The 23466-nt window shown below is 39.7% G+C and overlaps 1 protein-coding gene across 1 annotated transcript; it reads right to left on the bottom strand.

Moving 5' to 3' along the window:
- Nucleotides 1-1074: 1074 nt before the first annotated feature.
- Nucleotides 1075-21818, bottom strand: LOC119723505 (protein FORGETTER 1-like). The gene is made up of 31 exons (XM_038194192.1): nucleotides 21637-21818; nucleotides 20271-20612; nucleotides 19637-19727; nucleotides 18997-19104; nucleotides 18633-18719; nucleotides 17788-17879; nucleotides 17328-17396; nucleotides 16545-16627; nucleotides 15667-15785; nucleotides 15114-15166; nucleotides 14778-14841; nucleotides 13769-13859; nucleotides 13100-13247; nucleotides 12855-12965; nucleotides 12656-12749; nucleotides 12341-12457; nucleotides 11437-11525; nucleotides 10988-11150; nucleotides 10145-10205; nucleotides 9619-9748; nucleotides 9181-9266; nucleotides 8768-8883; nucleotides 7531-7749; nucleotides 7366-7427; nucleotides 6672-6770; nucleotides 6030-6206; nucleotides 5514-5596; nucleotides 4935-5018; nucleotides 4293-4398; nucleotides 3493-3634; nucleotides 1075-3262 (listed from the first exon to the last, which is right to left on the bottom strand). Exons 2-31 carry the CDS (start codon nucleotides 20597-20599, stop codon nucleotides 2402-2404), a joined length of 4134 nt encoding a protein of 1377 aa, XP_038050120.1. The 5' UTR covers nucleotides 20600-20612; nucleotides 21637-21818; the 3' UTR covers nucleotides 1075-2401.
- Nucleotides 21819-23466: the final 1648 nt, after the last annotated feature.

The raw sequence follows: 23466 nt of genomic DNA, 5'->3' as shown, positions 1-23466 counted from the left end.
TTCCCGAAAAGTTGATTTTTGACCCAAATTTGCTAAAAATGCAAGGCTAACCCCTTGCATTTTTTTCAATTTTGGCCAAAAAATGAAATTGCTTGAAACTTGCTAGAAAGATGCCTAAGGGCCCTTAGAACACTTTCCCAAAATTTCTGTTGCCAAATGTGCCGCTCAAAGGAAATATGGCGTGCAAAAAATTGAAAATTATATTAATTTTTTTGAAAAATATTTCTCCGTAAATCCTTTATATTTGCCCAAATCTCTTCAATAACCACTTTTTGAGTATGAAAGTATGTTTATTATGCCTCCTAGAGTGTTTCTGAGTTGTTTCCCGAAAAGTTGATTTTTGACCCAAATTTGCTAAAAATGCAAGGCTAACCCCTTGCATTTTTTTCAATTTTGGCCAAAAAATGAAATTGCTCGAAACTTGCTAGAAAGATGCCCGAGGGCCCTTAGAACACGTTCCCAAAGTTTCTGTTGACAAATATGCCGCTCAAAGAAAATATGGCGTGCAAAAAATTGTAAATTAAATTAATTGTTTTGAAAAATATTTCGACATAAATCCTTTATTCTTGCCCAAATCTCTTCAATAATCACTTTTTGAGTAGGAAAGTATGTTTATTATGCCTCCTAGAGTGTTTCTGAGTTGTTTCCCGAAAAGTCGATTTTTGACCCAAATTTGCTAAAAATTGGCTAACCCCTTGCATTTTTTTCAATTTTGGCCAAAAATGAAATTGCTTGAAACTTGCTAGAAAGATGCCTGAGGGCCCTTAGAACACGTTCCCAAAATTCCTGTTGCCAAATGTGCCACTCAAAGGAAATATGGCGTGCAAAAAAAATATAAATTGAATACATTTTTGATAAATATTTCTCCATAAATCCTTTATACTTGCCCAAATCTCTTCAATAATCACTTTTTGAGTATGAAAGTGTGTTTATTATGCCTCCTAGAGTGTTTCCGAGTCAATTTTTGACCCAAATTTGCAAAAAATGTAAGTCTTACCCTTACAGGGGGTGTGTGCGACTGGACATCGGCGAAACACAATTACTTGGAAACCCAAACTGCAAATACCAAATAAATTATTGTTCGATAAGTAATGCTTTATTCTGATAACCCTTAAAAAATTCAGCTCATTCCAAAAGAAAGGTTTACATTACAAGTTAACATTGAGATCATAAAGCCCGGTTCATACTTTACGCGAAAGCAAGTGCAAAGCGAAATCCATGTCGTCAACAATGGTGGACGAATTTCGCTTCGCTTTCGCTTTCGCGTGAAGTATGAACCGGGCTGTAGTAGCATTTGTTAAGTTTTCATAAAAGGGACAGGTGTTTCACAACTGTGTCAATGTATGTTTCATTGTCTCAAAATGTGAAGGTTGCTGTATGTAGTTATCAGCACAAAAAGCTGCTTTTAATACGAGTGCTTAGCAATTTATTAATTAATTGGATTCTGTGTGCCTTTTCTCATAACTTATATACTAAGGGAGATTTTCACTAAATGTTTTTTAGTGACTCTTTAATTTTAGATATCTTCAAAGTTTGAAGCATCTCTCTATATAAGCCATTTTAAGGTCATGGAATATGCAGAATGAGAGGCACATTACAGAAAAAATGTCTCAAAAAGTCTTTTGCATTCCGCTCAAAATAATTGAAGAAATAGATGCATAGTGCTATCAAATGCTGAAAAAAAAACAAGCAAGAAGTTCTGAAAATAAAATGCAGATTATAAATGTCTTCAATAGTTTGTAGTTATTTATACTGAAATTAAGTATTACTTTGTAGTTATTTATATTACTAATTAATCATCTATCTATCATTAAATACTTTGCAAAAAATATAAAAAGATGTCTTTTTGGTCTTATTCTGTTAAGCAAGCACCTTTGAAAACTGTGGAAAAACCCTTACTGCTTTCGAACTCTCTTGGCACAGAAAGAAGTCCAAAAGAATTCAAGACATGTTTTTCTCACTTCTAAAATCCGAACGATCCAGGGGAGAAATACCCAGAATTACAATTTACGGATCTTGGCAAATTTTAGGGTTTATCCACAAAGATATTGCAATTTTACACGTGCAACTTGACTCAAGTTGTTTCCCCCCCAAAAAATGTGAAAATTATGCAAATTTATCACGTAAAGTTAAAGAAAGTATGCATAGCTGGGGCCAAGTTCTCCTCAAAATTTAATCTTGTGTCACAAAATTACCTTTAACTTCCCCAATCTTTTCTCCATTAACTTTGTCTAAAAATCCACCATTTTGATTGTCCACCACTCTGAATGAAAGAAAATCCAGATGTTGGACTTCTAATAAATATGGTATAAAAGAAAGTGTAAAGCACTCAACAAAGTGAAGAAACTGTGCAGAGTTTGGGATATAAAGTGACAGAACGACTACTACAAAAGTTTCCAAATCACGCCGTCAGGCAGGCATCTATGTGCTTATTCAACTGCGCTATCCATGTCCCGGTAGGGAACTCCTTGTTACAGACTGGGCACGTTAGTTTCCCCAGAAAGCCCTGCTTGGTGGTGGTTTCCAACAGCCTGTTTGCTGACTTCTGTTTCTTGGTGGCCGGTTGACTCGCTGTGTCGGCTGGGCGACCATTGGCGTCTTGCAAGGGGCGCTTGGTCCCGGGACAGTTTGATTGGACGGTTGACGAGTTGGAGACTTGCTGGACTGATCCACTGCCATCAACAGTGGGTAGTTCACCCACAGTGCTGTGTGGTGATGGAATAGCCAGATCCTCAGGAACTCCCATTTTGACATCTTCAGGTTGCTCCCCCACTTTTCCAGTGGAATGGTCCATGATGCTTCCAGTACCATCCTGCTTCAGTGTACAATCTTTGAGTTGGTCCGTACCATTTGGAGTCTGAGGGGTTGTACTTGTATGATCTTCAGTCACAATACAGCAGTCATCATCACTGCCTTCATTTTTGGAACATTCCAATGTTTCCTTATCCTGGCCCCTGAGGGAATACCTTGTACTTTTGGGCCTACCTCGTTTGGCGCCTCTCTGTTTCACCTTCCCTGCAGCACTAGTGGTATTGTCTTTTTTCTTGTCATCTGAAGGTGAGGGAGATGAGCTCTTGGACTCTCCATTGTCAAATCGAGGGGTGGTTTTGAAGAAGGTGTTCAGGGTGACTGGAGCAGTCATGGCTTTTTTGACAAGTTTTGGATTAACCGGTGATTCGGGTTCAACCACGGCAAGCTTGGGTGTATGGGAAAGGCCGACCGAGGTCATCACAGCTCCATTTGCAGCATTCTGTCGTAGCTTCTATAACAAAAAAATATATAAATACTAAGAAGAAAATGGGTGAGCAAATCAGTAATGACAGTAATTAAGATTTGAGGCTTTGCGGGGTGGAGATACTAAATAATGAAAGGTTTGCGGAAACACCATGTGCGAATAATTTCTCAACTAAGAGAATGGTTCTGAAAAGAACCAGAGGTATAAACAATATGAATTGAGACTGGCCCGTATTGAATGTGTTCCTTTGTCCTTACCGCCTGCAATGCTTCAATGACTTTCTTTTCGCGTAACTCTTCCTCCGCAATATCCACTAAGCACTCTGGGTAACGTATCCCGATGACTCGTTTCTCGTCGCTCAAAGCCACTCGCACCACTCGCATGCTGTAGCTGGCCTTACTGCAACAGGACAAAACCAAGCCCTTACATCAAAATAATATTATGTAACAGGAATCTTCACCCCACATGTGTTTTTAGTTTCCACTTATGAATAATCCTGACAAAGAATCGCTGTCGACCCAAAATGAGCTGTGGACAAAATCGTGTTTCGTGATCAAAAGGTTGTGGATGGTTTGACACTGTTTACACAGGAAGTACAATATCAACTGATTTGAAACTTCAATGGGTTAGGCTTTGAACATTCCTCTGTAGGTTTTGAGTTGTGTTGATTTTTATTCAAAACGAACAAAATGCACGAACAGCAAATGATCCTATTTACCTAACCCTAACCCCTTAGTACTTCCTCAGGAAGACCCTGCTAAATCCAACAGAGTCCAACCGGACTTTCCTGCTCAATCCACTGTGCCCTATTTTCAGCTGTCTGCTGAATCCAACGGAGTCAAACAATGCGTTATAATGCGGTTCAGTTGCCTGCTGAATCCAACATTTTGCATGAGGAATGTACACAAGGGGTTAACTGCTCAATCCAACAGGCTCCATCGGGTATGTGACATAGTTGGATCCTGTTGGATTCAGCAGTGTTGTGGAAACAGGTTACACAATGTCATTTTATATTTTGTGCAAAGATGTTATATTATACATGCATGTTGCCACTTACCTCAGGTCTAGTTTCTGCGCATGTTTAGCAACAGTGGCTTCAAGTGTAGACAACAGAGTCACAATGCCTCCACACAACAGATCCATGCGATGCAGCCGAGAACCAACTACAAGAGATGAATAGTATACAAATATTGAGTGGCTCAGCGTGGAATGGGAGGAATATTATCGCAAGGTAAAATCTGGACATTCCCATTTCACGCGTCTCATTCAAAAGCGATTAAATTCTGCTACGCTAAAACTAGCAATTGAAAAAGATACATATTTTTAGATGAAGTAAAGGGGGTCGAACCTGTGTTCACAGGAACGGAGTGCCCATCTCTCATTCATTAGCGATTGGGCCAGACTCATATGCTGCTGTGGGGGGATCGCCACACCTCCTCCACAGCGAGTCTGTTACCTTCCCAGCATTGAATAATGCCGGTACCCATTTAACACCTGGGTTGAGAGGAGTAATTGTGGTAAAGCGCCTTACTCAAGGGCACAACACGCATGGCCACAGATGAAAACTCAGAAATAGCACAAAAAATAGTACATCTTCAACCCTGACAGTACCTGAATCTTTCAATTTTGACTTCTTTGCTCACACACTCAAGGGGGATAAGACTACTAATGTTGGACAGATTGTTGCATTTCTACTTACTCATGCAGGTGGCAGGGTTCTTGCAGTGAGATCCATGCATGCATTTATCTTTGGTGGCTTCATACTGTTCCTTCCAACCATCCTCTTTAATAAAAAAAAAAGTCACGAGTGCTTTAGTAAAACTGGCCTCCCCAGGTGATCCATGAAGCATTCTATTTTCCCAAGGCCGAGGAAAAATATAATGCTCCGTGGATCGCTAAGGGAGGCTAGTTTTACTACACCACGAGATAAAGCAGTCAATATTTGTTTTATAACACTTCTCCCACAGATTCTGCTTGTTTTAAGCGATAACTGATTAATATCCCTTCTAGAAATGTTTGGACCCAGCTCTGTGGCGCCAGCGCGCTTGGGACTAATACGCGCAACGCGCACACCAATAATGCTTTTGCACACAATACCAGTTCTCATCGTATAGTACTTTGGTTGCTATGGGTATAGTACTTTGGTTGCTACGGGTAGAGTACTTTTCGTCGTGCACAGCAAGATAACAAAAATAGCGAATGCCATGTGACTTGCTCTCGGCCAATCAAGATACAGAATCTGTGGGTGAGGTGTTATAAAGAGAACTATACATCATACCTGCTTCGTCTTTGCTGATTGGTTTGTATCTCATTGTCAGGTCAGCATAGTCCTCATCGTAGGGGGAAACGCCAGTATTGGGCCTGTCAGAGATCAGAAAAATAAGAGGCTAAAATTACAACACAAAAGATGATTACTCTGTTCTTCATGACAAAGTCTATGAAAATCGATGTCAATTATGTTGTTTTTTTTTTTTTTTTAGTATTTTGTTAGTGCTTGAAAGCATCTCAAAAGAAAAAACACAACTAAGGCCAAAAAAAAGTCTTTGGTTTCTGGTATGGAGCTTGCCCCAAAAGTGGTGGGGCGATGTGTTTTTTTTTTGGCCCTACTTTTTTTTTCTTCAAATGTCGGCTGATATTGCAGATGATGCTTCGATCCCCTTAAAACTCTCAAAAATATCCTCTCAATCAAATGACAAGGATCTGTATGTCAGTTATATAACATGCTTTATGGAGACGTTTATGGTTAATGCAGCAATATTTAAACAGATTTCTGAGTGACAAACAAAATATCCACCTTGCTATTTTGAAGTGATGTGTGGAGTCTTCCTTTTGTGTTGCTAGGACGTACAGCTTCTTCCCAAACTGTTCTCGTTTGGAGCAGTAGAAGCCGTCACGCTTACCGGTGAATCGCTCCGCTCTCTCCAAAGCTGCCTCCCAGCTCAGGCCCCGGTCAACAGACAGGGACAGAAGCCTGGACAGGGAATTGCATCAAACTTTCTCATTTAATTTTAACAGCCAATAGCAGCATGATATTACACAGTACATATCCCTCCATAAAACCACATTATTTGGACAGTGCAGGGAATAACAGGCAGGGTGGTTGCAGGGTGGTTGGGGGGAGCGGTACAGAGACTAAAGTCAATCGCAAGTCATTCAATCTCAATGTCAAGTGACAAGCACATGAACTTTGACGAAAGCTATTCCTAAGATGGAACTTTTGCGTTGAAATGTTGTAAATACAAATTGGGTTTTGCCCTTCACCAACATATTTTTATGAACACTGTATACTCTGTTGTCCCGAGTAATTTTCAAACAACTCATGTGGGACTCGAACCCACGACCTCCTTCTCTCTTTAAAAAAATTTTTTTTTGCCGCTTAGCCTTCACACTTTTCTTTCAAGGTGCCATCTGGGAGAGTCCAAACATTCTCACTTACTGTGTTGGTGTGCTTGTATTCGCTTCCTTGAATACTGTCTTGGGTGGGCAAACCATCTCAACAGAGGATGCATTGATATCTACAAGACCTTCACTGTACCTACAATCACAGACATCATTTAAGATACGCAACTGCATCTTTTTAACAAGTGTTCAAAGTAGTATTCACTTTTCAATTGTGGTTTTTGTGTTGTCATTTGTCACAGAGTGAAAGGCTATGGTTGCCAATCAAGGCAGGTAGGGGAAAAAGAGATTTCACCATGAAAAGTGGCGCAAGCCTCTAAATAGACCCTTTCATAAAATTGGTCACTGCTCAGTCAACCGTGAATGTAATGACATGATCAGGGTGTCATTTTAAAGAGGAGATTCAACCCTAACAGAGGATATCTCCCTTTGATTCACATGTGCCCTACTTCTGTTACAATTAGCAATAATATCTCGGTTTCGGGTTTTTTTTTATCCACCCCGTATAAATTTCAATGTAGCAGCTTACCGAACGGACCACGTTAACTTATTTGGTAACACAACTATCTTTACACCTAATACAAAATGGTTTCATCATTTTTCAGTAAATTTATTTATGATATCTCAAAGCGTTATGAGCTGTTTAATGACATTTTATTACTAGGAGCAAATTTCTCAGTGCCACACACAACAAATTAATTAAAAAAGATTTTTAAAAGAAATTGACTTACTTTCCCTCCTTTTTCGCCCTGGCGATAGCAGCTTGAAGGCACTCATAAAAATAGTTGAAAATCTGAAACCAAGCAGAATGTCAAATGTCAAACATTTCAATGTCTCCCTCTGACTTGTGACTGTGATGGACCTGACAAACTCTACTAGACTTCCCTGCCACCTACCAAGTTCTGTCTTTCCACACGGAGGCCCAGAATTCGATTCAGGAACCGGCTTACATCTGTACTGTCTTTGTCGTTCACTTTGCGGCCGATGGAGGCATAGGTCTCCATGACAGCCATGATAGAGGTACACTCCTGTAGCTCAGCATTCAGCTCGCTGAAGTCCGCGTCTGGTTTTTCTGGTGAGATGGACGATAGTGCCACGCCTGCAGCCAACTCATTCTGGAAAAAACAAGTAAAAATAGATGTAAGAAACCAAATACAAGATAAGTATAGGAGGTGATCTTAGTGTTGCACTCCTCATGACACTAAAGCGCAGTCATCAGAACAACTCTTCAGGAAGTTAATGAACCCACAATTTCTTAACAAACAAGAATAACTGGTAGACTTTACGGCACCCGATTTCACGAAGCGCTATAATGTGTGCGCTCTGACACAGACTAGTCTGGAAACAGCTTTTCTGGCCTTGCCTAGTCTTGTTTCTACCTCATCCCCTTTGGGAATATAAAGGGTGAGTCAAAAATACCGAGACCCAAATGTCGGGACCATTGTTTCAGTGAAGTTCTGCATGTAGCACTTTTAAAATTTAGAATATGAAAGCCCAATTCATAAGCTTTCTTTAGTACAAGAATCATTCAGATCACTCATATTCAGTGTACTTTTCAAGTTACAGAATTTTAAACACAACCACCATTTTAAAGTTCTGTCCACGGATAACAAAACAAGGTGTGCATTCTTTCAGCAAAACGAAAACAATTCACACACATCACTATGTGATTTGGTTTCATTTAGCTGCAAGAACACTTACTTCATGTGATCCGTCGACAGAACTTTAAAACAGTGGTCGTGTTTAACATTCCGTAATTTGAAAAGTACATGAGTGATTGGAATGATTTTTATACTACAAGAAAGCTTATGAATTGTGCTTTCATATCCGAGATATTGAAAGTGCTACGTGCAAAATTTCACTAAAACAATAGTCCCGACATTTGGGTTTCGCTTTTTTTGACTCGCCCTGTAGAGCTTGACGGTGCCATTTTGACATGCAGGTAGCCAATTCAAACACAATAACCCATATCTGCCGTCATCGATACCAAAGTATCACTGAGTCCTTGAGCCTAGTGCATTAGATCAAGACGCCACAGTGAAGCATGCTTCGTGCTAAACCGCTGGACAAATTTTGGAAAAAGCATCCCATGTTTCCCCAAGGAAGTATTTCTTTTTGTTTTGAGCCACTTACGTTACATATGGACGTATACATGGTGCGCAGCGCGGAGCGTCCGTAGGGCGTGTCAAAGTTGAACTGTGTCAGGTCAGCTCCTGTGGCTGCTCTTCTATCACCCTGGGTCAATGCACCTTGAAGGGAAACCAGATGATTTGAATATTCATGAGCGAGTCACATTGAAGGGAAACCAGATGATTTGAATATTCATGAGCCAATCACATTGAAGGGAAACCAGATGATTTGAATATTCATGAGCTAACTCCACTCACGATTTGAATATTCATGAGCTAACTCCACTCCAGTCACAAAATTCATTGACTCATTACACACTGCTAGAGTGTGTTGAAAATTAGCTATTAAAGAATTTGTCATTTTTATTATGCGTAGTAGCCAAATTTGTTAATCTGCAAGAGCTATATCAAACTCACCTAAAGTCTGAAGCCTGCGTGCTACGGATGCTGCAAACCGCCTCTCACCGCCAAGATTTGTCGTGAGAAGTTTGTAAAGTGGGCCACTGGCAACAAAACAATAATACAATTGTTTTGGGAAACTGACTGGTAATTTGACTTGCCATATGACTTGTGATTTGACATGCGATTTGACTTATGATTTGACTTGTGACTGACTTGTGATTTGACTAGTCATATGACTTGTGACTGACTTGTGATTTGACTTGCGATTTGACTTATGATTTTGTGATTTGACTTGTGACTGACTGGTAATTTGACTTGTGATATGACTTGTGACTGACTTGTGATTTGACTTGCGATTTGACTTGTGACCGACTTGTGATTTGACTTACAACTAATTTGTGATTTGACCTGTGATTTGATTTGTGATTGGCATGACTACAACTCTGATAATACCTGGTCTGGTTGGATCTGTGAGATCGTCCCATTTGTTGCACAGCTTTGTCAGCTGACCATGGGAGCTCAATAGTCAGATGTAATCGCCTACGCTGATTCTTAACTCTGGTGTCTGCATGCAGAGAAATACCTGCACAAAATAACAAATTCAGAAGTCTTATTTACCAAAGCGTCAGATAAGTTTGCTCATAACCAATAACAAATGATGTTTGGTTTTTCAGACATACAACTGGGAAGTCAAAAAAAATAAGAGGAAATAGCTGATTGGAGGGAAATTTGTGTGGCTTTTTTTTTAATATACCGGTAAAGGAAAGATTGAAATTGAAAGTCTTCTCTATGTGAGTTTTTGGGAAGTTATTAGTTAATTAAAAAGATCAATTAAATTAGGGCGTTACTGTAAACACACAATCTTGGTTGAGTGTGAAAACTACATTCTGAACTCACAGGTTTAATTTCTTAGTTCAAACCAATGTTACTTAAAAATTAAAAAGTCTGTTTCGCTTTGTGGAATATTCCAGTTTCTTACCCGTACTGGCCGCATCTGAAATTATGGCAACTAACTTCTTGCCCGACATGAAGCTATTCCGCTGTAAAACAATTAAAACCAACTACTATTACATATAAACCAAAAAAAACATTCATCTTACATCAGATATACATTTCTGACTTCAGTCACAGTACAAGTTCCTTCGCAAAGTCCCACAAATTTTCAGCATATCCCTTCGTACAAAAGCCTGGATTCCTCCCCATGATGCAAAGTTCAAATACCACTTTCTCAGTCTGTTTAATTTGTTGTATGATCAGCTTATTTATTTTAGTATCCTAGTCTAAGAAAGCACTCAGCTACAACACTGCGGCGATAAATGCAGACATTATGTAGGTCAAAGCATTGACAATTTCTGATTCCCATAGTGCCAGATTAGTATGACATTTACTCCTGGGTGGAGAGAAGCAATGAGTGACTAAGTGCCTTGCCCAAGGGCACACGCACCATGACCCCGCCAGGACTCGAACCCACAACCTGCAGCTTTACCCACAGACCACGAATCAGTGCCCTGAACCACTAGGCCACAGCACTCCACTGTTACCTCCCGAGTGAAAGTTGGAAAAAATCACTCAGAGTCTGGTTGGACTCGAACCCACAACCTTTCTGCTTTCTAGTGCAGATGTCTTGGAATTTGTGTATACAGTGTTTATACGTCGGTGAAGAGCAAAACCCAATATCGAATGACTGTGCTAGATTTGTGAGGTATTTTAGGCAAAAGTAGCTCTGGGAACTTGAGCTTTATTTTGTGGACTGAATAACATTTTGAGAACTGTTGAACTTTTCGAGACGTTGGACCTTCACTCCTGAACCCTGCAAACTGACCTCCTGCACATTCAGACTGTTCACATCAAAGGAGTCAGCCGGGGTACGTGGCTGATATCGGGCCTGGGCGTTGGGACCGTCCCGCACCATGCGACCTTTACGCCCCGTCATTTCAGCAACAGCCGAGGCCCCGCCCAGCTGATCTATGATGTCATCAAGGGGACTGAGGATAAAAGGGGAGGGGCAGAACACGAGGAGAATTTAACCAAATTAGGAGGCTGCTACTTGTAGTGGGTAAACTTTTTTTTAGTACGTACACAAGTTTACCCACTCCAATAAGAGAACTCCTATTGTGTTGTCCTTGTCTCAAAAAGGGCAATATAATGGATCACCTCAGGAGGCTAGTTTCACAACACCATTCAAAGCAGTCAATATTTGTATGCTACGGTTCTCAGCTGGACTTGTTCATAAGTGATGACTCCCCCAACAGTTTCTCATTAAGTACTGACCTATTAGGAAGCGGCATTTCCTTGGCAAACTCCAGGAGCATAGTCTTGGCAGTCTTGCTCCAGTCGTCATCACGAGCTGCCTCTGTGTCCTAGTAAGAAACACAGGGAGAACAATGTTTATACTTGATGCCAGTTTGTGATCTGGACTTTGGATAATCCACCTGAGGCACATTGTATCATGGTGTTTAAAGGCAGTATTCAACATCTGCAAACATCAAAAAAAAAAAAAATACCTAATTATTATGAAATACCTTACTTGCATGTTAGTAAATAACAGTCTCAAGCACCCTGTAAAATCGTGGCACGTGGTGTGCTGTCATTTTCAAGAAAAGGGGAATTTTTGTAAAAATTTCCAAGGATGGTGAGCTGAAAATCATTGGAAATAAACTGGCATTTTTGAAATACTGCCCCCAATTTACCAAATTTAGTGGCTCCACATTTTGTTTGCAATCGATTACACATCTGTGAACAAGTGAAAGTCAGCTAGACTCCTTCCCTGACTTTACAACTTCCCCAATGTCTATAACTTGCTCTGTTTCATCTGAAGTGGTGTCAGGAAACCAGACTATAATAGCATTTTGTTTTTCTTGGTTTTTCCAGCAGCTATGAACATAAAACCTAAACACGTCAGGGTAACAATATTTGCTATAAAATGCTAACCCCGAAATCCATCCATTTCTGAAAATTACAGCAAAAGCAAATGTTGTCCATGAAGCCATACATGTATAGTCGGTATGCTTCTGGCTAACATAATCAGTGCAGTGTGTGATACAAAAATAGCGAACAGTAACAATTACCGCAGGTGACAAAACTTTAGGACAGCTTAATAATTTTCATAATGAAAACTATGGCAGAGAACAATTTCTTTGTGTTGAGAATCAGGTTGCCCTTCAGTGTTTCTCACCGAGATGACGAGGGTTGGGAAGTGTTGATTGATGAAGCGGACAAGAATTTCTCGCGCTACTGAGACGAAGCCTGACTGACCGCTACCTGTCTTGGTCATCTCACTGTCCAGGCTGGCCTGAAATGAATTCAAAACAAACATCAAAAATGTAAACAAAAATCAAATCAGTAATGTGCTTTTGCGTGAACGGGGAGCCCAACTTGAGGAGGCCAACATAGCCTACAGGCGTTCTAAAAGACACCAGGTTACCCTTCTGTTAACTGAAATGCTGTCCCCTCCTATTTAACAAAAAGAGGCAGCAGTATTTGATCTTACCTCGCCAGTGCTCTGCAGGCCAATCACGACACAGTATCCTTCCTCCAGAGCCTTCTTGGCTTCTCCGACAATCCGCGGTACCTTCACTCCAAGACTGTTGACAGAAAAACTTCTAAGTTTTACTCGCAGCCTAGGTTAGGGTTAAAAACGCTGGAGCTTTCAGAAAAAACATTTGTAGGATACAAACTGTTTGCTTTACCACAGCTGTTTGAAGAATCGTTGATGGCAGGACCAGAAGAAGGACCAGATGCGAGGGGAGCCCGAGTTGGTGCGTCCGAGGGCTGCTTCCAGGGAATTCTTCAACTCATTCCTGGACGGGAAACAAAGCAGGAAAACGATAACAGAACTCTGGGAAACTTGGACTCAGCTTGAAGTCAATGTAGCATTATAATTAGGTGTTTAACATTTTGGTGTTAGACATGTCCCAATGCTTTGAAGACTCACCAGACATGAGCTGCAGTGTCGTACATCTTTACCTGCTCCTCTGTCAGATCCATCTCCACGGTAACAAACTCTGCCTGTTTGAAGCTTAGCCCTCTAGACAAGTACATCCCGGATGCCTTCATCTCCATGGCCAGCATCTCGGCAACACCTAGCAACACACAGAATCAATGTCAAGTGATTCAATTCTGTAACTTTAACTTTTAAAAAAAAAATTGTGACTGTTTAGACTGAGGTTCAGTTGCTAAATTGCTTTTCAAAAAAAATTACATTTTTACTACTGATACCCAGAAAATGGCTCGTTTATGGAATAACCGCTTGCACACAAGCGTCTGTGATATTCACGCAGATTCGGCGATTACTTTTGCAAAACAAGACTGCGTCTTGATCTCCAGATTCTGACCATTCAGCGGGCGCCTTCTATCGGGTCTTCCGTAACCCGTTGTTGTATTACAAAAACACGGCATCCAAATTGACCAATCAACAGCTTAGTCCACATTTCTGATCCAAATGACGTCACAGTTTCTAATGTCGACTCCAATTGGGGTCACATAAATTTGCATGCTATGATATATCAGACGTTCGTACTGTGGCTCTGCACACGTGCATGTCTGATTGTCAGACTAGAAAATGGCCTCTCTTGCACAAAAATATTGACTCTTTATTTCTCACCTAATCCTCGTTTGGTGATGGCCTCCAGAAATTTCTCAAATGATTCAAAGGATGCGCCATCACCCCACATCCCAAGACGCTCCATGAAAGCCTGCAACAAAAATGAAGAAATATCAGTCCAACAATACAAGGCACGAAAGAAAGGAAGCCCTCATCTGCAGTCTAAGAATTCGCCCCTGTTTTGACGAAGTGGAGCATCTGTGCACACAGATGCAAAACCGAGTTTTGATGAAATTGCGTTTGAAGTTAGTGGATTTTTCAGTTTGCATTTTTGTGTACACTTCTCCACCAGAATTGAAAAATATATAACTGAGACAATAGCCCAGGAGTTAAATAGCCAAAAATACTTCTCTCTGTTCATAAAATCGTGTTTAATTAGAAGATATTAATTACTAAAGATATCCGTCACTTCGTCAAAACGGAAAATCTACTTCTTCACAAAAATGAGGTATATGTTTGAACACAGCGCGTGCGCGAATATAAAATGTATACATTTTAGAACGCAGATGCGATCACTTTGTCAAAACGCAAATCGTGGAGGCTGCATATCATCTAAATATAGCACACGTGTAAAATCAATGAGACTAAGTGACACAGAGAGATTCGTCACTTCGTCAAAACGAAAAACTTAGTGTGTAGCACTTTCCACACTTTTAGCGTAATCAATTAGCGTAATCAACAAACGATGGAATGTTGTGTCTCGAAATTTGGTAATCATGTAGAGGACATCATAAAATGTTAGAATATCCAAAAATGTCAGATTTCAGAAAATCTCGGTTTTGGACGGATGCGTCACTTCGTCAAAACGGTGACGAATTGTGCAACCTGCTTGTATCTATGATGTTAAATAGTCTGTGACCATACATGTACGCAGTACACGTATTTGGTCTACCACATGTTCATTCTTAAAATGTGTCTTCTATCTTTGAGAATTAAAGCTACCACAAAAAGAATAACTAGAAATGGATTTTCATAAAAAATACAATACAAATTTGACTGAGACGCTTACCATGTTTTTGACATCGGTTACTCCTGTTGCACTGCAATATAGGACTCTAGCTTGTGGGAGCATTCTGCAACAAAAGTACAAAAATGTTTTAATTTCAGTTTAAATTTTGATGACTGTACTACAAATTATTTTAAAATTACGATACTTACAAGTAATACACAACATTTGCAAACATCAAAAAACAAAAAAACCTAGAAAATTATTTTGAAATACCTTATTTTGCAGTAAAGTGAATGATAGTCTCACGCCTCTTGTGAAATCATGGCACCTGGTGTGCTGTAATTTTCAAGTGAAGTGAAATATTTGTATCCATAAACAAAATGCCCAAATGATTACCTCTGGATGGTAGTCACGGCAACTGCAACCTTAGTACTCCTATCTTCCTTGCCCTGAAAAAAAACAAACAAACAAACAATTTTGCATTTAAGGCCGAATAAAAAACCCATGTTTCTCGTCCGGGTTTTTGAAGAAAAAAAAAGGAGGAAGAGGGGCTTTTTATTTTTTATTTGTTTCAAGATGGCCGCCATTTTCAAATTTCCTGCAACCGTTGGTGTTTCCACTGTTCAAAGACACTTTTAAAATGAAAGACAAGTTGGACAAGAGAACTGAACATATTTACAGTGTCATTTAGAGTTGTATTGGTCACATATTTCGCAAGTATTTATTTTCCAATAAATTTGTGGACTTTTTAAGTGTTTTTTACTTCACTTTTCAAAAATAAAAAATTATAAAAAAATCCAAGCAGCCTCCAAAATGGAAACGGGCGGGGACGAGAAACATGTTTTTCTTTTTACTTCGCCTAAAAGGAAACCAAATAATAAACTTTCCCACAAAAAATACGAAGTTTTTCCAAAGAGGATAAAATATAAACAGAACTGTTTGAACTTACTGGTATAAAATGCTTGGCTTTATGACACTCATCAAAGACCAGGCAACCATTGAAGTCCGTCCCGCCACACCATCGGATTAACTGCTCCAAGCGACTCTGACGTGCTGAGCCCCAGGATCCTTCAAGTAACAAACAAAATTAAAGAGTAATAATAAAATAACAGCGTTGCTGTTGAAACCCCTCGGCCAGAGTCAAGTTACCATCCGGAAACCATTAACCCTTAACTCAATATGGTGACCTTGACCTTTGACCCAAGAACCAATCCCAACATGCCTGTACCAATAGGCAACCCCCTACCGAAGTTAGACACCAAAATTTCATTTCAAACTCAAGTTATCATCCGGAAAGCATTTACCTTTAACTCACCATGGTGACCTTAACCTTTGACCTTTTGACCACAAAACCAATCCCAACTTGCCTACTCCCAAGGGCAACCCTCTACCAAAGTAAGACACCAAAATCTCATTTCTAACTCAAGTTATCATCCGGAAACAATTTACCTTTAACTCACTATGGAAGTCGCAATACAAAGGTTGCTGGTTCAAGCCCTGCTCCAGTCAATTTTTTTGTTCAACTTTATAATTAAAAAAAAATTGATTTCGTTTTTGTCACACACCTCCTGTGCTTTTCAACAAATTTAAATGTTTCTCGTAATGAGTTTTCATCTCATGTTTTATTCTAAAAATAAAATAATCATTTTCTATCTTTGGTGTTAACACAAGTCCGAAAATAGGTCTGAAACTTTGATGAAAGGTCCGAAAGATGTAATCCTTTCTCTAATGTCTTTCCCTCGGATTCAAAAGGACTGATTGTAAACAGAAGTCTAAAAAAATATTACGCCTGGAAAGAGAGGACAAAAAATAACACTAAATATTTACCTCCTTTCTGTGTTGATGAAACCAAAGTTGCATAGGTACTGAAGATAACACCCTGTTGAAAATCCTTGGGTAAACCAAGAACTCTGGAGAAAAAAAAGATGAGTGAATTTGTACAGATATCAAAATCTAAAATTCACACACACAACGGTTCAAAAGTCGGTTCAATTGGCGGGTGAGCTGATGAGAAATGGGCAGGTCATTTATTATTTGTTTATTTATTTAGTTAGTTATTTATGATCATTCGCCAATCCGCTCCGTTCACAAGTACCCCCTCACCAGCAAAGAAAGTACAGTTGGGAGTGACCGACCCAGCTATCTTGCCTGACTGCAATTTTGCCACGACGCGCAGCCGTACCACTGCGTGTACATAGTACAAATCCCCTGGTGTACGTGCGTCACACACAAGGAACGGTGCGCGTCAACCAGCTAAATGTCCTGCCCATGGGACGTAGTTGCTAGGTAAAAGGGCGCCCTCTTTCGTTGGCGCACCAAGCTCATTGGCCTGAAGTCTTTCAATTAATTTCCAGTGGGGTCCCTTGGTAGTAGATGTTGAAAGACATGACAGTTTTGGTGGTGGGAGGAAAACCCCAGAATGATATCCTAAGGAAAACCCACGGAATCAGGTAGGGACTGAAAACCAAATCCACCTCTTGATTGGCCCAGGCACGATTCGAACCTGGGTCACAGCGGTGGAAGGCGAGGAAAGTACCGCTACGCCAACCTGATCGGACGAAACCAATTCACAGACAATAACAATTAATATCACAATGTAATGATTCCCACCTTGTTTCTTTGTCTAGTTGTTGACATCCTTCAATGACTTTGATGTGGCATCCAATGTCATGAAAGTCCCTGAGAAAAATGAACATTTAGGAGTATTTGTTAACATTGAAAAAAATAAAATCCTGATATATGTACTGTACAACAAAGTTTAATGGGACAGCACTAAATAAAGAAATTCTTATATAAAATTAAACCATCCATTGTGTAAGTTGTATATTTGAGACCATTATTAACCCTTTAGTGCACAGATTATTTGGCTTACCGTTAGATACATAGATTATAACATTTCTTGGGCGGTCGCTAAAGGTTAAAGCTCAGAACGCCATTTTTATTTTAGCCAATTCTTTAGTTTCGCTGTTGCATGAATATTGAAGGACTGAATTTGGTCTGCACTTTAAGTAAGAGGTGTACTATTCATCCAAATTGAGGATTTTAAAAGGCTCTGTTGAAGATCTCCTACCTTTGTGCATCGACTTTCAAGTCTGCTGATATGCTGAACCAAATGTGCTTGGTACGACTGCGGCAATAGTTGTCTAAGATGATACCAGCAATCTAAATCACAGGGAGAAATGTGTAATCCACACTTATATCACACTGCAAATTTTGCAATAAGTCCAACATCAGCATCTGAAAATTGTATAGTATACAAATATTGAATATAAAAATGCTCCATGGAACACCGAGGGAGGCTAGTTTTACTTCACCACGAGATAAAGCATTCAATATTTGTTTTATAACACTTCACCCCCAGATTCTGCTTGGTTTTAATTTTTTTAATTATTTAAATCTGAACACAGTTGAAATAAACTTCAATTTCAATACAAAATTGGTGGAAAATGTATTTCTCTCTTCCAAACTACCCCTTCGCGAAATGATTTAACCCAACTCTGTGGCGCGCTCTCTTTGGAACAAAACGCGCTACGCGCACACCAGCATGCATTTGCACACAAATACTGCGCTGTGGAAATAGTACTTTGGTTGCTAATGGTATAGTACTTTGGTTGCTACTGGTATAGTACTTTTGGTCGTGCACAGAAAGATAGCAAAAATAGAAAATATCATGTGACTTGCTCACGGTCAATCTTTTTTTTCTTCCAAATTTTCCGCGTTAGCTACAACAGCGATCTCTATTGCCGCACCACCTCAAATTTGTGTACCAAGGAGCACAAAGAAATGGGGAAATTGCACAAAGGCAAGTGATGGAGGGCACCAAGGCAAATGATGATTTTAACCTCATCGCCCCATCAATTCCGGAACTTTAGTCGGTCTGACCAGAGACCGACTACTTTTTTTTGTTGGCCTTACCTGTCTCCCTTTGCCGACCCCTGCTGCATCCCCAATGAAGCATCCAGCACGGTTACCATTGGGCAAGATCTTCTGATGACGCTGGCACTGAGTAATAAAAACAATGTCCCCACAAGCATGAATAACAGACATGGTCACCCACGGAACAAAAATCAAACTAAACCCTGGTGTTGACCGATTTCAATGCATAATTCAGTGACTGATCTAATCATCTCATAGAGGTTGCACATGAAAACCTGCCCGATGGGTTAGTTCCCCAAAGGAATCCATATGCATCTGATGATGCACTTGTGTCTGGCAGGGTTAGGGTTTATCCTATCCCAAGACATTTTTATCGATAAAAAGAAAGAAAGCGAACACTTACTGCATACAAGATTCCTTCCAGTTGGAGGCGACTAAGTTTACCTCCTGTGATGAGTTCACGTGGGATAGAAGCTGCGAGGTCATAGGTCGCCTTTGGTAGCGGAACAGCCTTCACAAATGAAAAAAAAGTAATGAGAACTCTTAAAAATTTCCTTTGTGTAAATGGAGGGAGGGACAATTTAGTCACTGATTAAGGGAATGTAAAACCCAGCATTACACAACACATGGACTAGCAAAGTATTGACTATGTGTGGAAACTACTGTCGATATGAGTCTGTTCCGTGACTGTTCCCATGACTTAACACCACTCTTTTAACATCAACTTACATGTACATGTACTTGGGTCGCATGGAACGTTCATTGACATCATTAGTGTTTTCTGTAGGTTTTATATGAATTAATCCCTATGATCTATTGTTTTTATTGTTTTAGCCACTGTGACCTTGACCCTTGACTTTTCGGCCCCAAATACAATAGGCTTCTGTAGATTACCAAGAACAATCCACAAACCAAATTCGAAGTTCACATGTAAAGTATTTCTCACGTCATCGCGCTGACAAAGTTTATTTTGTTTTAGCCACTGTGACCTTGACCCTTGACCTTTCATCAATTTCAGAGAGTTTTGAATTGTTTGAACTTACAGCCAGGGAGGCAGCCTCTACGATATCTCCTGGGTGAACTATGGCCCCAGGAATGAGATCTGTGCTCTTGTAGGTAGCGAAAACCTCCTTGCTGCAAACACAAATGAAGAAAAAAAATGACCAGTCAGAAACAATTAACTCTTTCTCAAGAAAACATGCTTTTGAATTCAACATTACAAACTGGTCCTTCAGCTTTACGAGTCGCCCGTCAAAAGGTCCTTAAGGGCCACTCAAGACGAGGGCTACATAAAGACGGGATAGAAAAGTCAATCTAAGAAAAAGAAAAAATTACTGCAAGTAGAAAGATAAGTATAAATGTTACACTTGAACTAGGACAGACCAAACTCAACTGGAAGTCAAGATGCAGGTAAGGAGTTCCATAGTGAGGCAGTGTGTGGGAAAAAAGTGGATGAATACGTCTTAGAATTTGCTTCGGGAACAATGACAGTATATGGATGTATGGAGAGGCATCTAGTGCGCCCAAAGGTACGGTTAGGAGGTAAAACCAGAGAACGACTGAATGAGCTGACGTTTTGTACTTTCATTGTCACAGCATGTTAATATTTATAACATGGATTGTACTAATGACACACTAAAACTAGTAAAAGGCACATTACAACTTGATCAAACTCACCTTAGAGTCTCCTGCACTCCTTCGTCCGATATATCCTGTGCCATCTCACTGCTGTCCCCTCTCCCCACCCTCCTGTTGCTGCCTCCCCCTCCAGTCGTTACTCCGCCCATCATCTGGTCATTCCTAGAAGATCCGGACGGACCAGCGATTCCCATTTGACTCAGCATTGCATCTTGCATCCCTGGACCACCTCCTGCTAAAGCATTCATGCCAACGGATGACGGAAACTGACCGCCCATCATTCCCACGGCTCCATTCACCAAGAATGCAGCATCCCCACGAACCTGATGTGGATTTCCCTGAACAAGTTGATGATCTTGATTTTGCATTCTTTTGCCTTTTCTAAGGGAAAAATTGAAATTTTATACACTAAAATAATCCCATAAAATACTTTGGTAGTCAAACATTTAACCAATCGATATACCAAAAGCATTCTGGTTGGTAATGGTAGGAGTAGGACTATGTTTTGCAATGCCGCGACGATAGCAGATGAAAATCGAGTTACAGCTGCCGCTACAATAGCCACTACGTTTTTATGTGCAGTCTAGTATTATCGTCACATTTATGGGACTAGCCAGGAAGTATTGTAAATTAGCTGTAAAATGCCATTGTTTTTCTTTCTTTTTTTGCCTGAATTCCCGGTAAAGCCTTCAATTTCCACATTTTTTCGGCTGCTGGGTTAAACTAAAGTTTGTGCATCAAAGGATACGATCCAAGTGAAAGTATCATTTTCAGGATGCATACCTTGTAAATGTAAAACTTATTAAAAGGCGAGTGCGCAGAAATAGAAGCGCGTCGCTTTAGACAGACATGACAGAGCTAGGTCTAGCCCCATAAATGTGGCCTATTTACTGGACTGCCTCCGTAAACATAGGCCACACATCCACATGTACAAAAATCGTGTCGACGGAGCCAAATTTTGATCTTCACATTTAGGCTTAGTTTGTAGGTTTTTTTTGCTTTAGAAGCATACTCACCCTCTTTACAGGCTAATCAGAAAGTGCTGCCTTTTTCAGATGTCTAATTTTTGTGAAATTTCATGTTGAAATTTTGATACGCAAACGTGTAAAAATGAATCTGGAAATTTCACGAAAAATATACATCTGAAAAAGGCAGCACTTTCTGATTAGCCCATAAAGAGGGTGAGTATGCTTCTAAAGCAAAAAAACCCTACAAACTAAGCCTAAATGTGAAAATCAAAATTTGGCTCCGTCGACACGATTTTTGTACATGTGGATGTGTGGCCTATGTTTACGGAGGCAGTCCAGTAAATAGGCCACATTTATGGGGCTAAGCTAGGTCCGACGTTATAGCAAACTGACAGTGACAATGAATGACATGGAAACAGATGCACTTTTATACTTACCAAGTCTGTAAAATGCAGCAATTATGACAAAAGAGGTTGTTCAGGCTACCAACATCACAATTTACTAATTTCTGTTGAGGTTTTGACTTAACTTTAAAAATCAAACGTCAAACCCGCGCGAAAAACAGCGCGCCATGCCTCATTTGTCGAGGTCTAACGTCCAACTTTTACTAGCTCATCCAATGAAGACCCAGCGATCAGGCTTGGAACCCGACTATTTCACTTCACGAACACGCGACGACTGTTTATGATTTGCACTCGTAGCATTGATGTAGAACTACTAATAGTCAATACTATTTATATTTTGCACGTAAATTATGTAAACGCAATTGTCTATACTGATCTTTGAAACATAGAACAGTCACATATCCGTACCCAACATGACGTGTGGGCGTGGCCCGAAAAAGTTGAAATGATCGAGGCGGAAACTGAACTCGGAGTAAAAAAAAATATCTCGTTTTTAAATTCACTGATTATTCCAAAGATAAAAAAAAACCTACTTGACACTTCTTTGTTTTTTTTCTGACTTTCTGCAGGGGCGGGGACCCTAAATCTTAGTGCAAAAGTCCTGAAGGAATAAAGCATGAACAAGTGTTTCTATTGAATGACTGGACTATGCCAAATATATTTTTAAAAATGTTTAGCGTCCTGCCTTTAAAAAAAAAAAGGGAGGCCTTTCCCCCCAAAAAACGACCGGCCGGGCTATTTTCAAGATGTCCGGCAGCTTTTTTTGTATGACCACCACTTGGACTCAGGAAATGACATACCAGCTTATATGGGCTTGATGCAACAGACAAAGAGGCCAAAAGTATGTCACTGATTAAAATTGATCTTTTTTCGGTGTTTGTTTGTTTGTTTGTTTGGTTTTTTTTTAAAGGCTTTTTTATTAAACCTTACATGTAATGGCGTGTCATTAATATTTGCATACCCGCACTTTTTTCCAACTATTTAGCAAAATATGGAAGGTCGTTATGTCGTGAAAAAAATAAAAAATAATTATTAATGTTTCTAAACATATCATTTGATTGTTGAAAAATAATATTTCAGACGACCCAAAATAATTAAAATCTCATTTGTATTTGAATGCCTGTGTGCAATCCGTAATTCTCACTCAGCTCAGTAGCTTAAAGGCATTACATGGACAGCTATAAAAATAGGTTCTGATAGAAGTGGACAATTTCAGTAAACAAACACTGGATGGTGTGGCCAAAATAATCTAATGTGGAGAATGATCTGTTTATACAGGGTGTATATAAAGAAAAGTTACTCAAAACTAACGGGTTTGTATATGTGAAGGTGATGAAATTGAACTCTATCAAAACGATCCCATCGGAAAGTGGTAGTTCATCATCATTAGCTTTTCATTGATACCTTGCTGTAGTGTGCATTTTATCTGAATTGGCACCAACAGGTACTTTTTTGAAAAGAAATCTTCATCTTCCCCCCAAAATTAAAAAAAATTACAAGGAAAGCATTGTTCAGAATCCACTGGTGGTTTGCTTGTCTGAACACGTGAGGGTTTCATTTTTTTTATTGGAAGAACAAGAGAAGAGTTAAGCTGTGACTGGCTTCCACATTTTTTAATTTGCAGGATTAATGACATGGATATGTAAATGAGTGGTGAGTGTGTGAAGTTTGACAAAAAGGAGTTTATATTCTACGACAAACAACAATTTATCCCAATGTACACAGTACACAAGTTTATTTGCAGCACAAACTCACATATTGTCACAGAAATGCCAAAATATCCAAAAGTTGTCAAAGTACATATATTAATTTAATGAGTTGTTTTGTCTGTTTACCCTGTTACACAGTGAAGGATATAATCTG

This window comes from Patiria miniata, unplaced genomic scaffold, assembly GCF_015706575.1.
Source record: "Patiria miniata isolate m_02_andy unplaced genomic scaffold, ASM1570657v1 HiC_scaffold_17, whole genome shotgun sequence".
NCBI classification, from domain to species: Eukaryota; Metazoa; Echinodermata; class Asteroidea; order Valvatida; family Asterinidae; genus Patiria; species Patiria miniata.
This window is presented reverse-complemented; position numbering and strand designations above follow the sequence as displayed.